A 12,881-nucleotide genomic window follows, 5' to 3' on the forward strand; every position below is an offset into this window, starting at 1 on the left:
CAGGAAGTACATGGATAGAATATTTGATTGAAGCACAGCCACTGATGATATGAAATGCATTTAGTTTCTACCTTCCATTATATTATGAAGGAGGCATAGTAGAATGGTAGAGGAATAGCAGTTTTCAAACTTTTTTTTTTTATTTTTAGGTTTAACTTTTAACTTTTATTTTAAGGGTACATGTGCAGGTTTGTTACATAGGTAAATCCATGTCACAGGGGTTTGTTGTACTGATTATTCCAATCTTATATATATATATTTTTAAGTTCATAGCAATTTTTTATTCAAACTGAATGTTTATGGAAACTTCTTATGTAAAATATTTAGGGCAAAGTGCATGGTCAGAAGCAGGAGAGAGTGGCTGAGCATGGTGACTCACACCTATAATCCCAGCTCTTTGGGAGGCTGAGGCAGGAGGATAACTTGAGGTCTGGAGTTCGAGACCAGCCTCGCCAACATGGTGAAACCCCATCTTTACTATTAATAAAAATACAAAAATTAGCTGAGTGTGGTGGCGCATGCTTATAATCCCAGTTACTCGAGTGGCTGAGGAGAATCGCTTGAACCTGGGAGGTAGAGGTTAAAGTGAGTTAAGATTGCAGCAATGCACTCCAGCTTGGGCTACAGAGTAACTGAGACTCCTGATGGCTGAACTGTTCTCAGGCCCTGCAGTACCCTCTGCACCCCAGAACCCCATAGGCTCAGTTCGAGAACAGCTAGCAGAGCCAAGGAGCCTGCTAGGCTCCTAGGGAGGCAAAATCAAGAAATACAGGTTCTGATTCTGACTCCACACAGTCATTAGAATGGTTCTGATGACTTTGCTTCCTTATTTAGCACAAACAACTGCCCTACTTACCTCTTGGCAAATAAGGAATCCATTTTCATCAAAAAATTGCCACTGAATACTTTTAAGTGTGTGAAGCTCCAAGCTCCACACAGACACAAAAAGGTACAACTTTTAAACTAAACTCTTATATTTGAAATCCCCAAATCCTCTCATCATCCAATCACTTTCAATGGCTTCATTTAAAAGCCATTGATATAAAATTTTTAAAAGAACACATAATTTTACATTCAGGTTTATAGCATTTTTCTAAAAAATAATAAGATGATGAATAATGAATGACTTGTGATTTTACTAGCTCATAGTAAAGATAAAGGTATTTTTCTAAAAAAAAATTAACTTTACTATGAGCTAGTAAAATCATAAGTCATTCATTCAAGAAATAATTACTGAGTACACCATTTGTTATTTGCCCCTCATGGTGACAACACAGTAAAATATATAACGTTGTCGTGACTCCATCACAGCAGGGTAAAGGAGGAGGAGGGTAATAGAATTACAGAGAGTAAAGCCCTCAATTTAGTGCTAAGTATTATAATGAGTCCTCATTATGTTCATCAGTCTCACCCCAAAATCTGCATGTTAGGTGGCTTCCAGTGATCTCTTTTGTATAATCTTACTTGGTTTTCATTCTATGAAATGAGTCATTTAACCTCCTTCCTTTTTTCTTTCTTTCTTTTTTTTTTTCCTAATCTTGTCCCCAATTCTTTCCAGTGAAATTATCTCATTTTCCTTCATTACTTGGTTTTTATCATTTGCTAATATGTATTTGTGTCTTTTATTATGTCACCTCAAATACTATTAATAAACATCTTTATTAACATACTATCTTAATTTATATTATTAAACACAATGTTTATTTAGAATGTTACGCCTAAAATGGAAACAATCCCTCGAAGTATCACTGGCCTGGACCTAGTCTTATTTTTATTCAGGCTAAGTCAATGTGGGAAGCAGCAAGACAAACAGCAGCATCTTCTTTATATTAAACTCAAACTCAGGACTGTACTCAGATTGATTTGCTAAGGGTACACAGTGATATCTGTAAGTCCAGTCTCGAATATTAGAATTTTGTCTTTGTCTGGATTAAGGCATTCCTCAGTCATTAACAAAGATGCCAACAGCCATGATATACAAACACTTGCTGCAAACATAAGCCACCATGTTCCAGGAAGGCAGGTGGGAGTCAGCCCAAAGGAGTTCCTCGATTCTTAGAAGCCTGAGACTGGCCTCTGAGACCATCAGATAAGCATAGAGTGCATCTCATCTTTCTCTCCAATTTCTTTTTTATTAGATGACTAGGTATGATAATACTGGCTTGAAAGATAATTTAATCTAGGAAGTATATCTCCAGTTTTTCAATACATCTTTCTTCAGAAAAAACAATGGCATAACCCTTAATGCATTTTCACCCTACAAGTTTTCAAAGTTTCGTTTGCAGCATTCACATTGCTTGATGCAGTACTGCAGAAAAAAATCCCTTTCTGGTTGGCAACTGCAGCTGTCCTGCACCAGCAATATTTTTTTCTTGGGACATTCTGACATGACAGTAAAGTAGGCTTCAATTAATGAGGAGTGTTAAAGTTGCTTTTGATAGACATGCATTTGAGGATGGCTTAGATGCCCAAGTTGGAGAAATGGAAGTACCTGACATATTAATTACTCTACCATGTGCTAGATAAACCGATGTCACTCCCATGTCCCTCCCTGCTTAACTATTCAATCCTGATTCACTATCTGACTCAAGAAGTAAAAAGCAAGAGCAGCACATATTGGACAACAGGAGGCATATTTACAAATCTTCCTATTTAAAAAAATCTAAACTGGCATATCAGCTACTGTCAAGATAAACAAGATTACTAAAATGGGTCCGTATGATTCTCACCCTCAGTAAAATTGTTATGTAACAGTATTCTTTCTTATTTCTAAACCCCAGTAACCACTTGAGGAAGCTCATTCGCAGTAAAAAGTGCTAGAGACGGAGGTGGATTCCAAAGAAGATGTAGAACCTGAAGGAGTCAGGAAAATGACTAGCAGTGTTGGGCAGTGCTATACAATAAAAAGTACACACTAGTCAATGCTACCTCAAATGCTTGACATAAAATTCACCTCTTACTTCTTATGCCGAGATAGCTTTCTTTTCTACCTCCTTTAAAAGATCTAGCAAAACCAGTTAGTGAGACAATGCATCACTTCGTTAGAAAGCTCTGACACAGTAGGTCCATGCCAAAGCTCTAAAAGAACAGAGAAGGAAATAAATAGTCAAGGAAATTAAAACTAAAGAATTACATACATAAAAATGGGCACATTAAAATACTTAAACTAAAACAATGAAAAGTTAAGATTCTTCTTGCTCTAAGAACTCTACTAATCATAAAAGCCACCAGTAAGTCAATGTTTAAAAATACTGACTATGGGTACTTTAGACAATGGCAAAGATGCCAAGGAGACCCAGTTGTATTCCCAGTGAGTCAAAACTCTAGATGAGGCCGGGCCTGGTGGCTCACACCTATAACCCCCAGCACTTTGAAGCTGAGGTGGGCAGATCACCAGGTCAGGAGATCATGACCATCCTGGCCAACATGGTGAAACCCTGTCTCTACTAAAACACAAAAAAATTAGCTGGGTGTGGTGGCAGGCACCTGTAGTGCCAGCTACTTGGGAGGCTGTGGCAGGGGAATCCGTTGAACCCAGGAGGTGGAGATTGCAGTGAGCCGAGATCATGCCACTGCACTCCAGCCTGGTGACAGAGCGAGACTCTGTCTCAAAACAAAACAAAGCAAAACAAAACAAAACAAAAAAATACTGTAGCTGAGATGACACACAGAATTAAGTGTCAAATAAATGATTCACTGATTAAAGAGTAAAAGTGGAAGAGATGTTAAAGAACAATGAGTTCCTCCTCATCTTATGAAGGAGTAAGATGAAGGAAGCCCAGGGAGAAGACGTCTAGCAGGTACTCGGCAGGAGCTGGACTGGACTCCACGTCTTCTGACTCTAAGCCTCTAAGCATAAGCCTAGGAACATTTTCACAGCATTGGCCAGTGTTTTCCAAAGGAGGTGACTGTCACCAAAAGCATGATGACTACAATGAACATGGTTAAGAAATAGCTCCAACTAAATAAACATACTGGATGTCATAATAAGATCCTTTCTCTTACAGCAATGGAGTTATTTTAGGAAGGATTTGGATGTGTTTGATGATCCTAAGTAAACCAAGCCTTGGGGCAGCATATTAGAAACATTTCTAATACCGTAAAATAATCATTTAAAAGAACTTTAGCCAAGAATTAAGTCTGAGTGGGCCCACTATATCCTAAACGCTGTGCTGGTTCACTCTTTGGGAAATAGAGGTGCATAATGTAGAGGAGAGAAGAGGTGTGCCTTTTCAAAACGACTGACCCACAGAAACATGAACATAATGAAGTGGTTGTTTTATCCCAATAAATTTTGTGGTATTTATTGTAGATAAGTCGATACCTCCAACATAATTAACTAGTCTATCTTGTCTAGATAACTAGAACAAACTCTAACCTAAAACAATTGTTTGACCCAGAAAGAACCATAATATTTCACCTTATCAATTTCTTAACATGGTGATGATAAGGAATAATACTGCCATTTCCTTTACTGTTTGACTTAGTTTATTTGAAAGAGACAGGTGATGCTCATAAAACAATCCATTTGCCCATCTGTGTTTTCTAGACTCCTTGCTGTTGGGTAGCCAGTAGAATGTATAAGAAATAACTGCATCATCATTCTGAGATAAGGCTGTTACAAATAGGTGTGAGTTCTCTAACTATTTTTTCTTTTGCCTACATGTCCTTGAGCACAAACTTTGAGGATACATGGCTACAAAATGGAGGCATCCTGCATCCCTGTGTCTCTGTTGGAAGGGAGGTGGCAAAGAGATCTTCCTGACCTATGCCAAACTCTGAGATAAGCAAGAAATATATCTTTATTATGTTAACTTAACTAAGGTATTGTTTGTTATTGCAATATGGTTTAGTCTACTGACCCTGACCTGTACAATTTTCATGATCTGTCACTATAGTCACACCTTTGTATACACTGTAAACCTCATTTTTTCTTTTCTGATTAAACTCAACACCTACTCAATTATTCTACCCAGCTGTATGGCTGGAGGTTAAAGAAACACAAACCATGTTTAGCCATTTCTTTTTAAAACAATTCACGAACACAAACTCCAAGTGGGCTTTTAGTGGTTTCTAGTTATCTATTTGAATTTTCTTCTGTAATTCAGTCTCCAGTTTTCCAATGTGACTCAAATTCCTTTCACTTTCTACAAACCAACATCTCCTTCCCCAAGTTTGTTCTCAGCTGATGACGGGCTTCATATTTGCTGACAAAGTTGAAGCCACAGAGGAGAATTTCCACATGTTCTCATCTCCATATGCACTGAGTTATCTGGATCTGTCCATGTATTACGCCTTTCCTTTTCTTACAGTAGGTGAATTATCTATGCAATGACTCCACTGGTGCTCTGAAAATAGTCTCTTCTTTCGTACTCAGTCTCATGGCTTCTGCAATTTCTTTCTGTCTGTACGTTTCTATAAAGTTTTCTTTCTCACCTGTGTGTTCCCACCAGCAAGTAAACATTAATTTCTTTTTTAATGCCAAATCCCTCAAAAGAACTGTCTTTATTAACTATCTTCACTTCCTCTCCTCCAAGCTCTATTCAATCTCTTGAAATTACCCTTTCATTTTCAGAATTCCCCCAAGCAGCTCTTTTCAAAGTCACCAGTAACTTTTATATTGCTAAATCAGATGGCTACTTCTCAGTTCTCAATGGACACAATTTCTTAACCGTGTTTGAGATAATCGATCCCTTCCTCCTTCATAAAATACTTCTTTTACTTTGCTGCTGGTTCATTATTTTCTCTTCGTTCTCATGCTATTTTTCTGCCTGATCCTTCTTAGTATCATTTTTTGAACCCCTCATCTTCCCAATTTCTAAGCACTGAAATACTCCCGGGCTCAAATCTTGGATGTCTTTTATTTTGTCATTCATATGTATGTTTATAGTTGATTTCACTGGATCCTACGGTTTTCAATATTAGTTATGCCATGATGAATCTGAAATTTGTATCTTTAGCTCTAATCTACAGACTTCCTCCGAGCCTGATCTATGTACTGTGCTATACTACCCACCCCACATTTGCCACTTGGTTTTGATTTTTCACAATGAATTTCTCCCATGACTTCCCTACTACAGTAAATGGCAAATGCATTCTATCACTCCTTTGGTCCTCAAAGCTGGGGGTCATCCTTGACAATTCTTTTACTCTTTTTAAAAAATATACTCTAAGTTCTTGAGTACATGTGCAGATCATCTTACATGCCATATCTAGCCCCTCACTGAGTCCTGTCAATTCTATTTTCAAATACTTATCCTGAATCGAATTCCTTTTTATCACCATCCCTGCTCCCATGCTATTTCACAGCACCATTCTATGCTATGCAGAATTTGTAATAACCTGTTAGTCTCTGTAGAATTATTCTTGCCCCATTGCAGACTAATTTACATAGTATAGACAGAAGTGCCATTAAAGTATGTCAGACCATACACCCTTGTCTTACAATGCTTCGAACAACTTCCATTTTACCTGAAGATTAATTCTCAGTGTCCTATATGACCTGAGCCAATACTACCTCTCAGACCCCTTCTTGTAACACTCCCACTCAGATCAGACTCTGATCCAGCCACACCCATTTTCTTGCTCTTCTTTGGCTTCGCCAAGCAAGGTCCTGTATTAAAGCCTTTGCGCATTTATTTCTCTCTGCTAGACCCACTTATCTCAGGTGCTTCTGTTAAGTCTCTGCTTCAATCTGACTCTTTAGAAAGGGTTTTATATGATCACTTATGCTCTTTACCCCTTATTCTTCCTTATTTGTATTCTTTATATCACAAACCATATAATATAGTTTATATTTCTTTATTTTGTTGTCCTGTTCATCCCTTCTGCCGTCCTAAAACATAAGGTCCAGGAGGGTAACAACTTGATCAATTCTGTTCAATGTCTTTTACTCCAGAACCCAAAATTTATTGAACATAGTGGATGTGCAATAAATATTTGAAAATTAATCAAAATTTACAATGAACCTCAGTTTGGGAAAAAGAGTGAAAATTTGTATCTGAAAGCCTTGTTCTTACCTGTGTCAGCACTGTGTCCTGTAGTGTCGAGCTGACTGAAGCGAGACAGTACACATAACACAGACTCAGATAATAGTGAGTCGAGGCTACTACCATCCCTGGCAACTATCCATAGAATGTCAGCAAAGTACAGCATGAGCCAGCTTGGCGTCTGTGTGTGATATTAGCCCATATTTCTCCTTTGAGAAAGAGGAAACACATTCACATAAAGCAAATGAGGTGAAAAAAAGGCTGACAATGAGTTATAAATTAAATTAGTGTCATTCTCATTGGTATGTGCTTAGAGAGAGAAAGGATGTTAGGCTGGCACTAAATGAGGTTCTTTCTGGTATTTAAAAAAATGTATGGCTGGGTGTGGTGTGGCTCACACATGTAATCCCAGCACTTTGGGAACCCGAGGTGGGTGGATCTCCTGAAGTCAGGAGCTCAAGACCTGCCTGGCCAATACAGCAAAACCCCGTCTGTACTAAAAATACAAAAATTAGCCAGGCATGGTGGCATGCACTGGTGGTCCCCGCTACTTGGGAGGGTGATGCAGGAGAATTGCTTGAACCTGGGAAGCAGAGATTGCGGTGAGCCGAGATCATGTCACTGCACTTCAGCCTGGGTGACAGAGCGAGACTCTGTCTCAAAAAAAAAAAAAAAAAAAAAAAAAAAATTAGAATTCTGGAATTCTCTCTGAATACTTTTCTAGAGAGACTGCATGCATCTATAATAATCTTCTTTTCTAAACCCAAATCTGAGCCATTCAATTTGACACATATAAATTTACTTATGAGAACACCAGGACAAAACATAAAAATTGTCACTGGCTTAAAAATTGTGGGGTATTTAGGTACAGTATATAGGCCTCTGAAATGACATTGAGAATAGTAAGTGGATGAATGACCAGACAAAAAGAACAAGCAGGTGCAGTACAGATGGGAGATATGCATTCAAAGAGAAGACATCCGAGCCAGTTCAGTGTGAGGAACAAACAGTATCAGTGACACACCCAGCTTCAGGGATGACATTGACAAGCACGAATGGTTTGAGTATTGACGCATAATGGAGTAAATAAATATTCACTACCTCAAAGAAGTCATCTTAGAAAGACAGGAACAGAAATAGAGATTTACCAGAAGAGTTGGGCTTCTTTCCCTTATACCCAGCTAACTTAGGGATTATGCAATTTTGACACCATGTAAACTGCAATTCATCAAAAACCGTTTTAACCATCATCATGTATACCAGCAGCAGATATACATGTTCCAAACACAACGTATTTATGCTCAACATCACATTCCACCTCACCTCCTTCACAGCAATGTGCTTTTATGTCTCACAGCTTTGTGCATCTGAGGTTCTGTATGCAAAGCTGTGATTTTTCTATTCTAAAGTCTCTCTCTCTCTCTCTCTCTCTCTCTCTCTCTCTCTCTCACACACACACACACACACACACACATTAGAAGGCAACAAAGGAGAATATAGATTAGAGATTTGAGGATAACATATACTTTAAAGGTTTTTATAAAGAACTGATTAAATACTGACTTCAAAGATGAAACAAATTGTATCGTGAAATCTTCAAATTGTAAGGCTGAAGATTCCAAATCCTTTATTTTACATATGAAGGATTTAGGGCAAAGGGGCTTCACAGACTGCCTAATATAACACACAGAGTTAGTAGGAAAGCTGGGAAGAAACCCAGCAGAGTGTGCCATTTATTTCACCAGTTCTCAATCTTGGCCTCTTTTCTACTACAATCATTTTACAAACAAAACAAAATACAACAAAACAAATGCCCACTTGATGAAGCAAAAATTTTAAAGTTTATGTTCTTAGGTCTTCCGTTAGTACGTTTTTCAGAAACAGTAGAAATATTCCTTTCAGGAGATTTTAAGGACTTGAATTGCAGAAATGCTTCAGAGGAATCATTAAGCAGTCTTCCTAAAGTGTGAACCAACACTGTCCAGGGTTTATTTATGATTTTAAAGGTCACTGGGAGAAGTGCAAAGTGTCTGTTGAAGGGTCTAGACTTTTCCCTCGCAGTGGCTTTTAGCATACCAGTTATTTGTTTAGAGAATGGAAATACCTCTCTAGCTTCATAAAGCCTAGGTTACAATCTAGCATCAGTAGAGGTAGACTTTTTCTTTATTTGTATGGAATATGTCATTGCACATTTTTTCTGATAAATAATTTCATTACCTCATTAGTTCATCAGCAGTTTTACAAAGAAACCCTAGAAAGTTGTAAGGTGTCCAATTTGTTAATCTTAAATGAACTATGTTTCACTTGCAAGTCATGCCGTATGGTTCTTATAAATCTTATTATTTCAAGCGATGAGTCTTAATCCAAAAAATGTAACAAGAAGAAGTGGTTCAAATCCAGACTCATCTTTGTCACTGTTGACAAGGATTTTTTTTTTATAGAATAAGTTCTTTGGGAAAAAGAGAGATACCATTTACTAACAAGATTTATATGTATTTATGCAAAATCCAGGAGGGCTTAATTTCCTAAAGCCAAGGGCTGTTTTCTATTCATCGGTGAATCCGCTGCACTTAAAACATAAGGTTAAATAGTAAAACTTGGCAATATTTACTTAGCATTTACTACATGCTATGAGCTTTAATTATATACTGTTACATTTTTCAAACCTAATTATTTGAAAATATAATTATAATCCCCATTTTATATGAGAAGACGAACTAACTTAAGATGGCCACAATGACACTGGGTTTATAGATAAACGAGTTAGATCCCAGTGTCTGTCATATAAACTCGCTTCATGCTTTTAGTCTCAAAAATGTTTGCTAAGGTCGAGAAAAAAAGGGCAATGTCATCTGGAAGACTTTCTGACCACATGCCTGCATCTTTTTAAATTTGCTAATAAAGCTGTAATTCAGAGCTGATTTTAACCTGGAAAGTGAAAAAAAAATTATTTTGTTTAAGGAATGAAAACACATCTCTGGCTTCACAGAGCCTATGTTACAATCCAGCATCAGTAGAAGCAGCTCTTCTCTCTACTTGCATGGAATATGTAATTGCATATTTTCCTGATAAATCTTTCCATCACCTAATTAGTTCACCAGCAATTTTAGCAAATGCCCTAGCAAGCTCTAAGGTGTCTAATATGAAAGCTGTCTTGCTCATGTCAGTTCACCACCAAGAAGCTATTTACAGCTCATTCTCTAAACAGCTACACGTAGAGAATTACATCACACGATATGTAGAACCCTCTTGCTGTACCAATAGCTATCACCAACATCATCTCTTTTCTGATAACACATGAATCTTGCTGCTAAGCACTTACTCGCCTTTATTCCCAGATTTGATCTTATCTTTCAAAGAACCTGCAAACATACACACTACTTACATACTCTTTTCTAGACAATTTATGTATAGCTGGAGGAAAACTTATAACATGAGATAATCTTGACTAAAGCTATTCATTAATTCTTTTTACCAACAATGAAAAAAAAATTAGAGATGTATCTAAGTGGCAGCAGGAAGGTTTTAGTTTGTATAGAGGTAGGGGAATGCAGAAACTCTGAAATAAATTAATGAACAAAGCTTACTTAAGGAGTTCTTTTAGGTCACGACATATCATTGGTTCCTGAAATTTTCTTCTCTTGATATTCATTCTTCACTCCCATCTACTTGGGAATGGCCATGAATATGAAACACAAAATTTTGCTTGAAGTATGTTTTTGAATCTCCTTAGCAACTCTGTCTCTCATAATCCCTGACCTGTAATTTTTCAGGAATCTGAGTAGAGAATTCCAATGTCATGTAACTTAAGAACATTCGACAGCATTAAATTAAATGAGAAAATGGTTTGGTCATCCCATAATTTTCCGAAAGGCTCAATAAGGTGAAACAGACGCAACCCCAGGTAAAATTTTACATGATGACATAGATACACCAATGCAAAATTAAAACAGATTTCCACCTGAGAATTCAAGAAATATACTACCTTGCCCCAAACCGGTAAGAATCCGATTACCACAAGGATGGATAGTTACCCATGGCGAAGAACGGAATTCCCAGCAGGGTGGAGTTGTACTTTCCATCCGTGATGAAGAAGATCCCTGCTGCGGTGACGATGGAGATGCACACTGTGAGCACCCCCAGGAGGCCCAGGAAGGGCTTACTGCGCAAACAGTCCTTCATGGAGCTGGAGAGGGTGGCTGTGGTCAGGATCAGCACGAGGCTCACCAGGACCTTGCTTCTGGCCAGAATGCTGATCTTATGAAAGTCTCTCCAGAGGCTAAAGGATGCTAAAGAGTAGAGCTGGAGGTCTTGATGCTCCTCCTGGAGCTTTCTCATAAGCTTACAGAACTCATTCTCCCACTTCTCCCCTATGAGGTCTTGGGTGGCAGAGCCATAGGTCTGGAGGTAGTAGGTGATTTGAATGGCTCTGGCCGACTTGACCCGCTGGTCTTTGCTGTTTGGCACTTCCACTACCCCGCCCAGTTGATGTCCAATAAAACTGTTCCTCCCATCCTTGAAAACAGAAAAAAAAAAAAAAAAAAAGAGACTTCTGTTACCAAATGGATGCACACTCCAGGGAATAGATTCTTACTCTAAGTGAAGGAGCACAAGGAAGGCAGAGATAGGTGCTAGTAATTGTGAAACTGATGTGGGTGGAGAGGCAAGTTAGAATTTTATATTCAACATTTGGAGCTACATGGGATACCAAGCATGATGATCTAACATAGAAAATATGCAAAAAGTATTACAAAGCTACAGAAGAATTGCTCACATGCTTAGAAAAATGTAGATAAATATTTTGATCTCACTTGTATCCCAATTTCCAACATTTCCTTTTGTAACAATCCATTACAACTTCTTAATAAAGGATTAAGTTTTATGATTCAGATTCAGCCAAAAGTAAAGATCACCACAAACTAATAATATTTTGAAAGTTAAGATGATTATGTATTCTATAAACATAGACTAATCTTTCTAGAGTTTATTTATATATCTATGCCAACACTCATACAAATATATACGAACATGAATATTCTTATATATTCTCTAATTCTGGGACTATAATTGTATATTGAAGAGCAGTACAAAAAATGCTTTCTTATAATTAATTTAATGGCACTGAAATGTTTCCTAAGTATAATGTGAATACATATCCAAACATTACAAAGCTCCCTCCAAGCACCTGCCTCAGACACAGTTGACTTTTTCTTATTGATTAGAGTAGACAAATCTCCCAAATGTAATTGATAAGAATTTCAGATTGAGTTGCCAAAAATCAATTCATTTTCAGCGTTTGACATGAGGTAGAGGAGGCAAAATCATGATGGAGGGAAACTGGTAAGAAAAGGTGAGGGGAAGGAAGGCAGCAAACCACACTGCCATGTGTGTACCTATGCAACAATCTTGCATGTTCATCACATGTACCCCAAAACCTAAAATGCAATTAAAAAAGAAAAGAAAAGCAATCATGCCACTTTAAAGCATATATATGTGGCCAAAGAGTTATTAAAACAGGTTGAGAACAGTAAATCTCATCCAGTGTGCCCCAACATGAAGAAAGAAATCTCGAAAAGCCGTCACCAAATTATCATTAATTTGGAAAATTTATTATTGCCACAATTATCATTTATTTCAATGGTAATGGTTCTCAGAATACTGAAGCTAGTAGCAGGTTGCTTGATAAAGTATAGCACTGAAAATCTGCACGGGTACCAGGTGAGAGGAAGGCACTAAGTTGCGTTTATGTCAAAAGTAGTCTGTGTGTCAATTGCATCTGCCAAGATGTTTATCTAAAAAAGATATAAAAGAGTAAAATCAAGGGACGAAACAGTTCTTCCCAGAGTGGATAGGGCAGAAGACAGTAAACCCAATAGTGTGAAAACTCTGGTG

The 12,881-nt window shown here is 37.6% G+C and overlaps 1 protein-coding gene across 3 annotated transcripts in view; it reads right to left on the reverse strand.

Moving 5' to 3' along the window:
- Window positions 1-12,881, reverse strand: part of PTCHD4 (patched domain containing 4) — a 200,432-nt gene that overhangs the window by 128,401 nt on the left and 59,150 nt on the right. For all 3 annotated transcript variants that reach the window (XM_074397877.1, XM_010333984.3, XM_074397876.1), the window contains one exon: window positions 11,024-11,504. In XM_074397877.1, the coding sequence (XP_074253978.1) occupies window positions 11,024-11,504 (481 nt within the window). The remainder of the gene's footprint in view (window positions 1-11,023; window positions 11,505-12,881) is intronic.

This window comes from Saimiri boliviensis, chromosome 4 (genome assembly GCF_048565385.1).
Source record: "Saimiri boliviensis isolate mSaiBol1 chromosome 4, mSaiBol1.pri, whole genome shotgun sequence".
Taxonomy (NCBI): Eukaryota; Metazoa; Chordata; class Mammalia; order Primates; family Cebidae; genus Saimiri; species Saimiri boliviensis.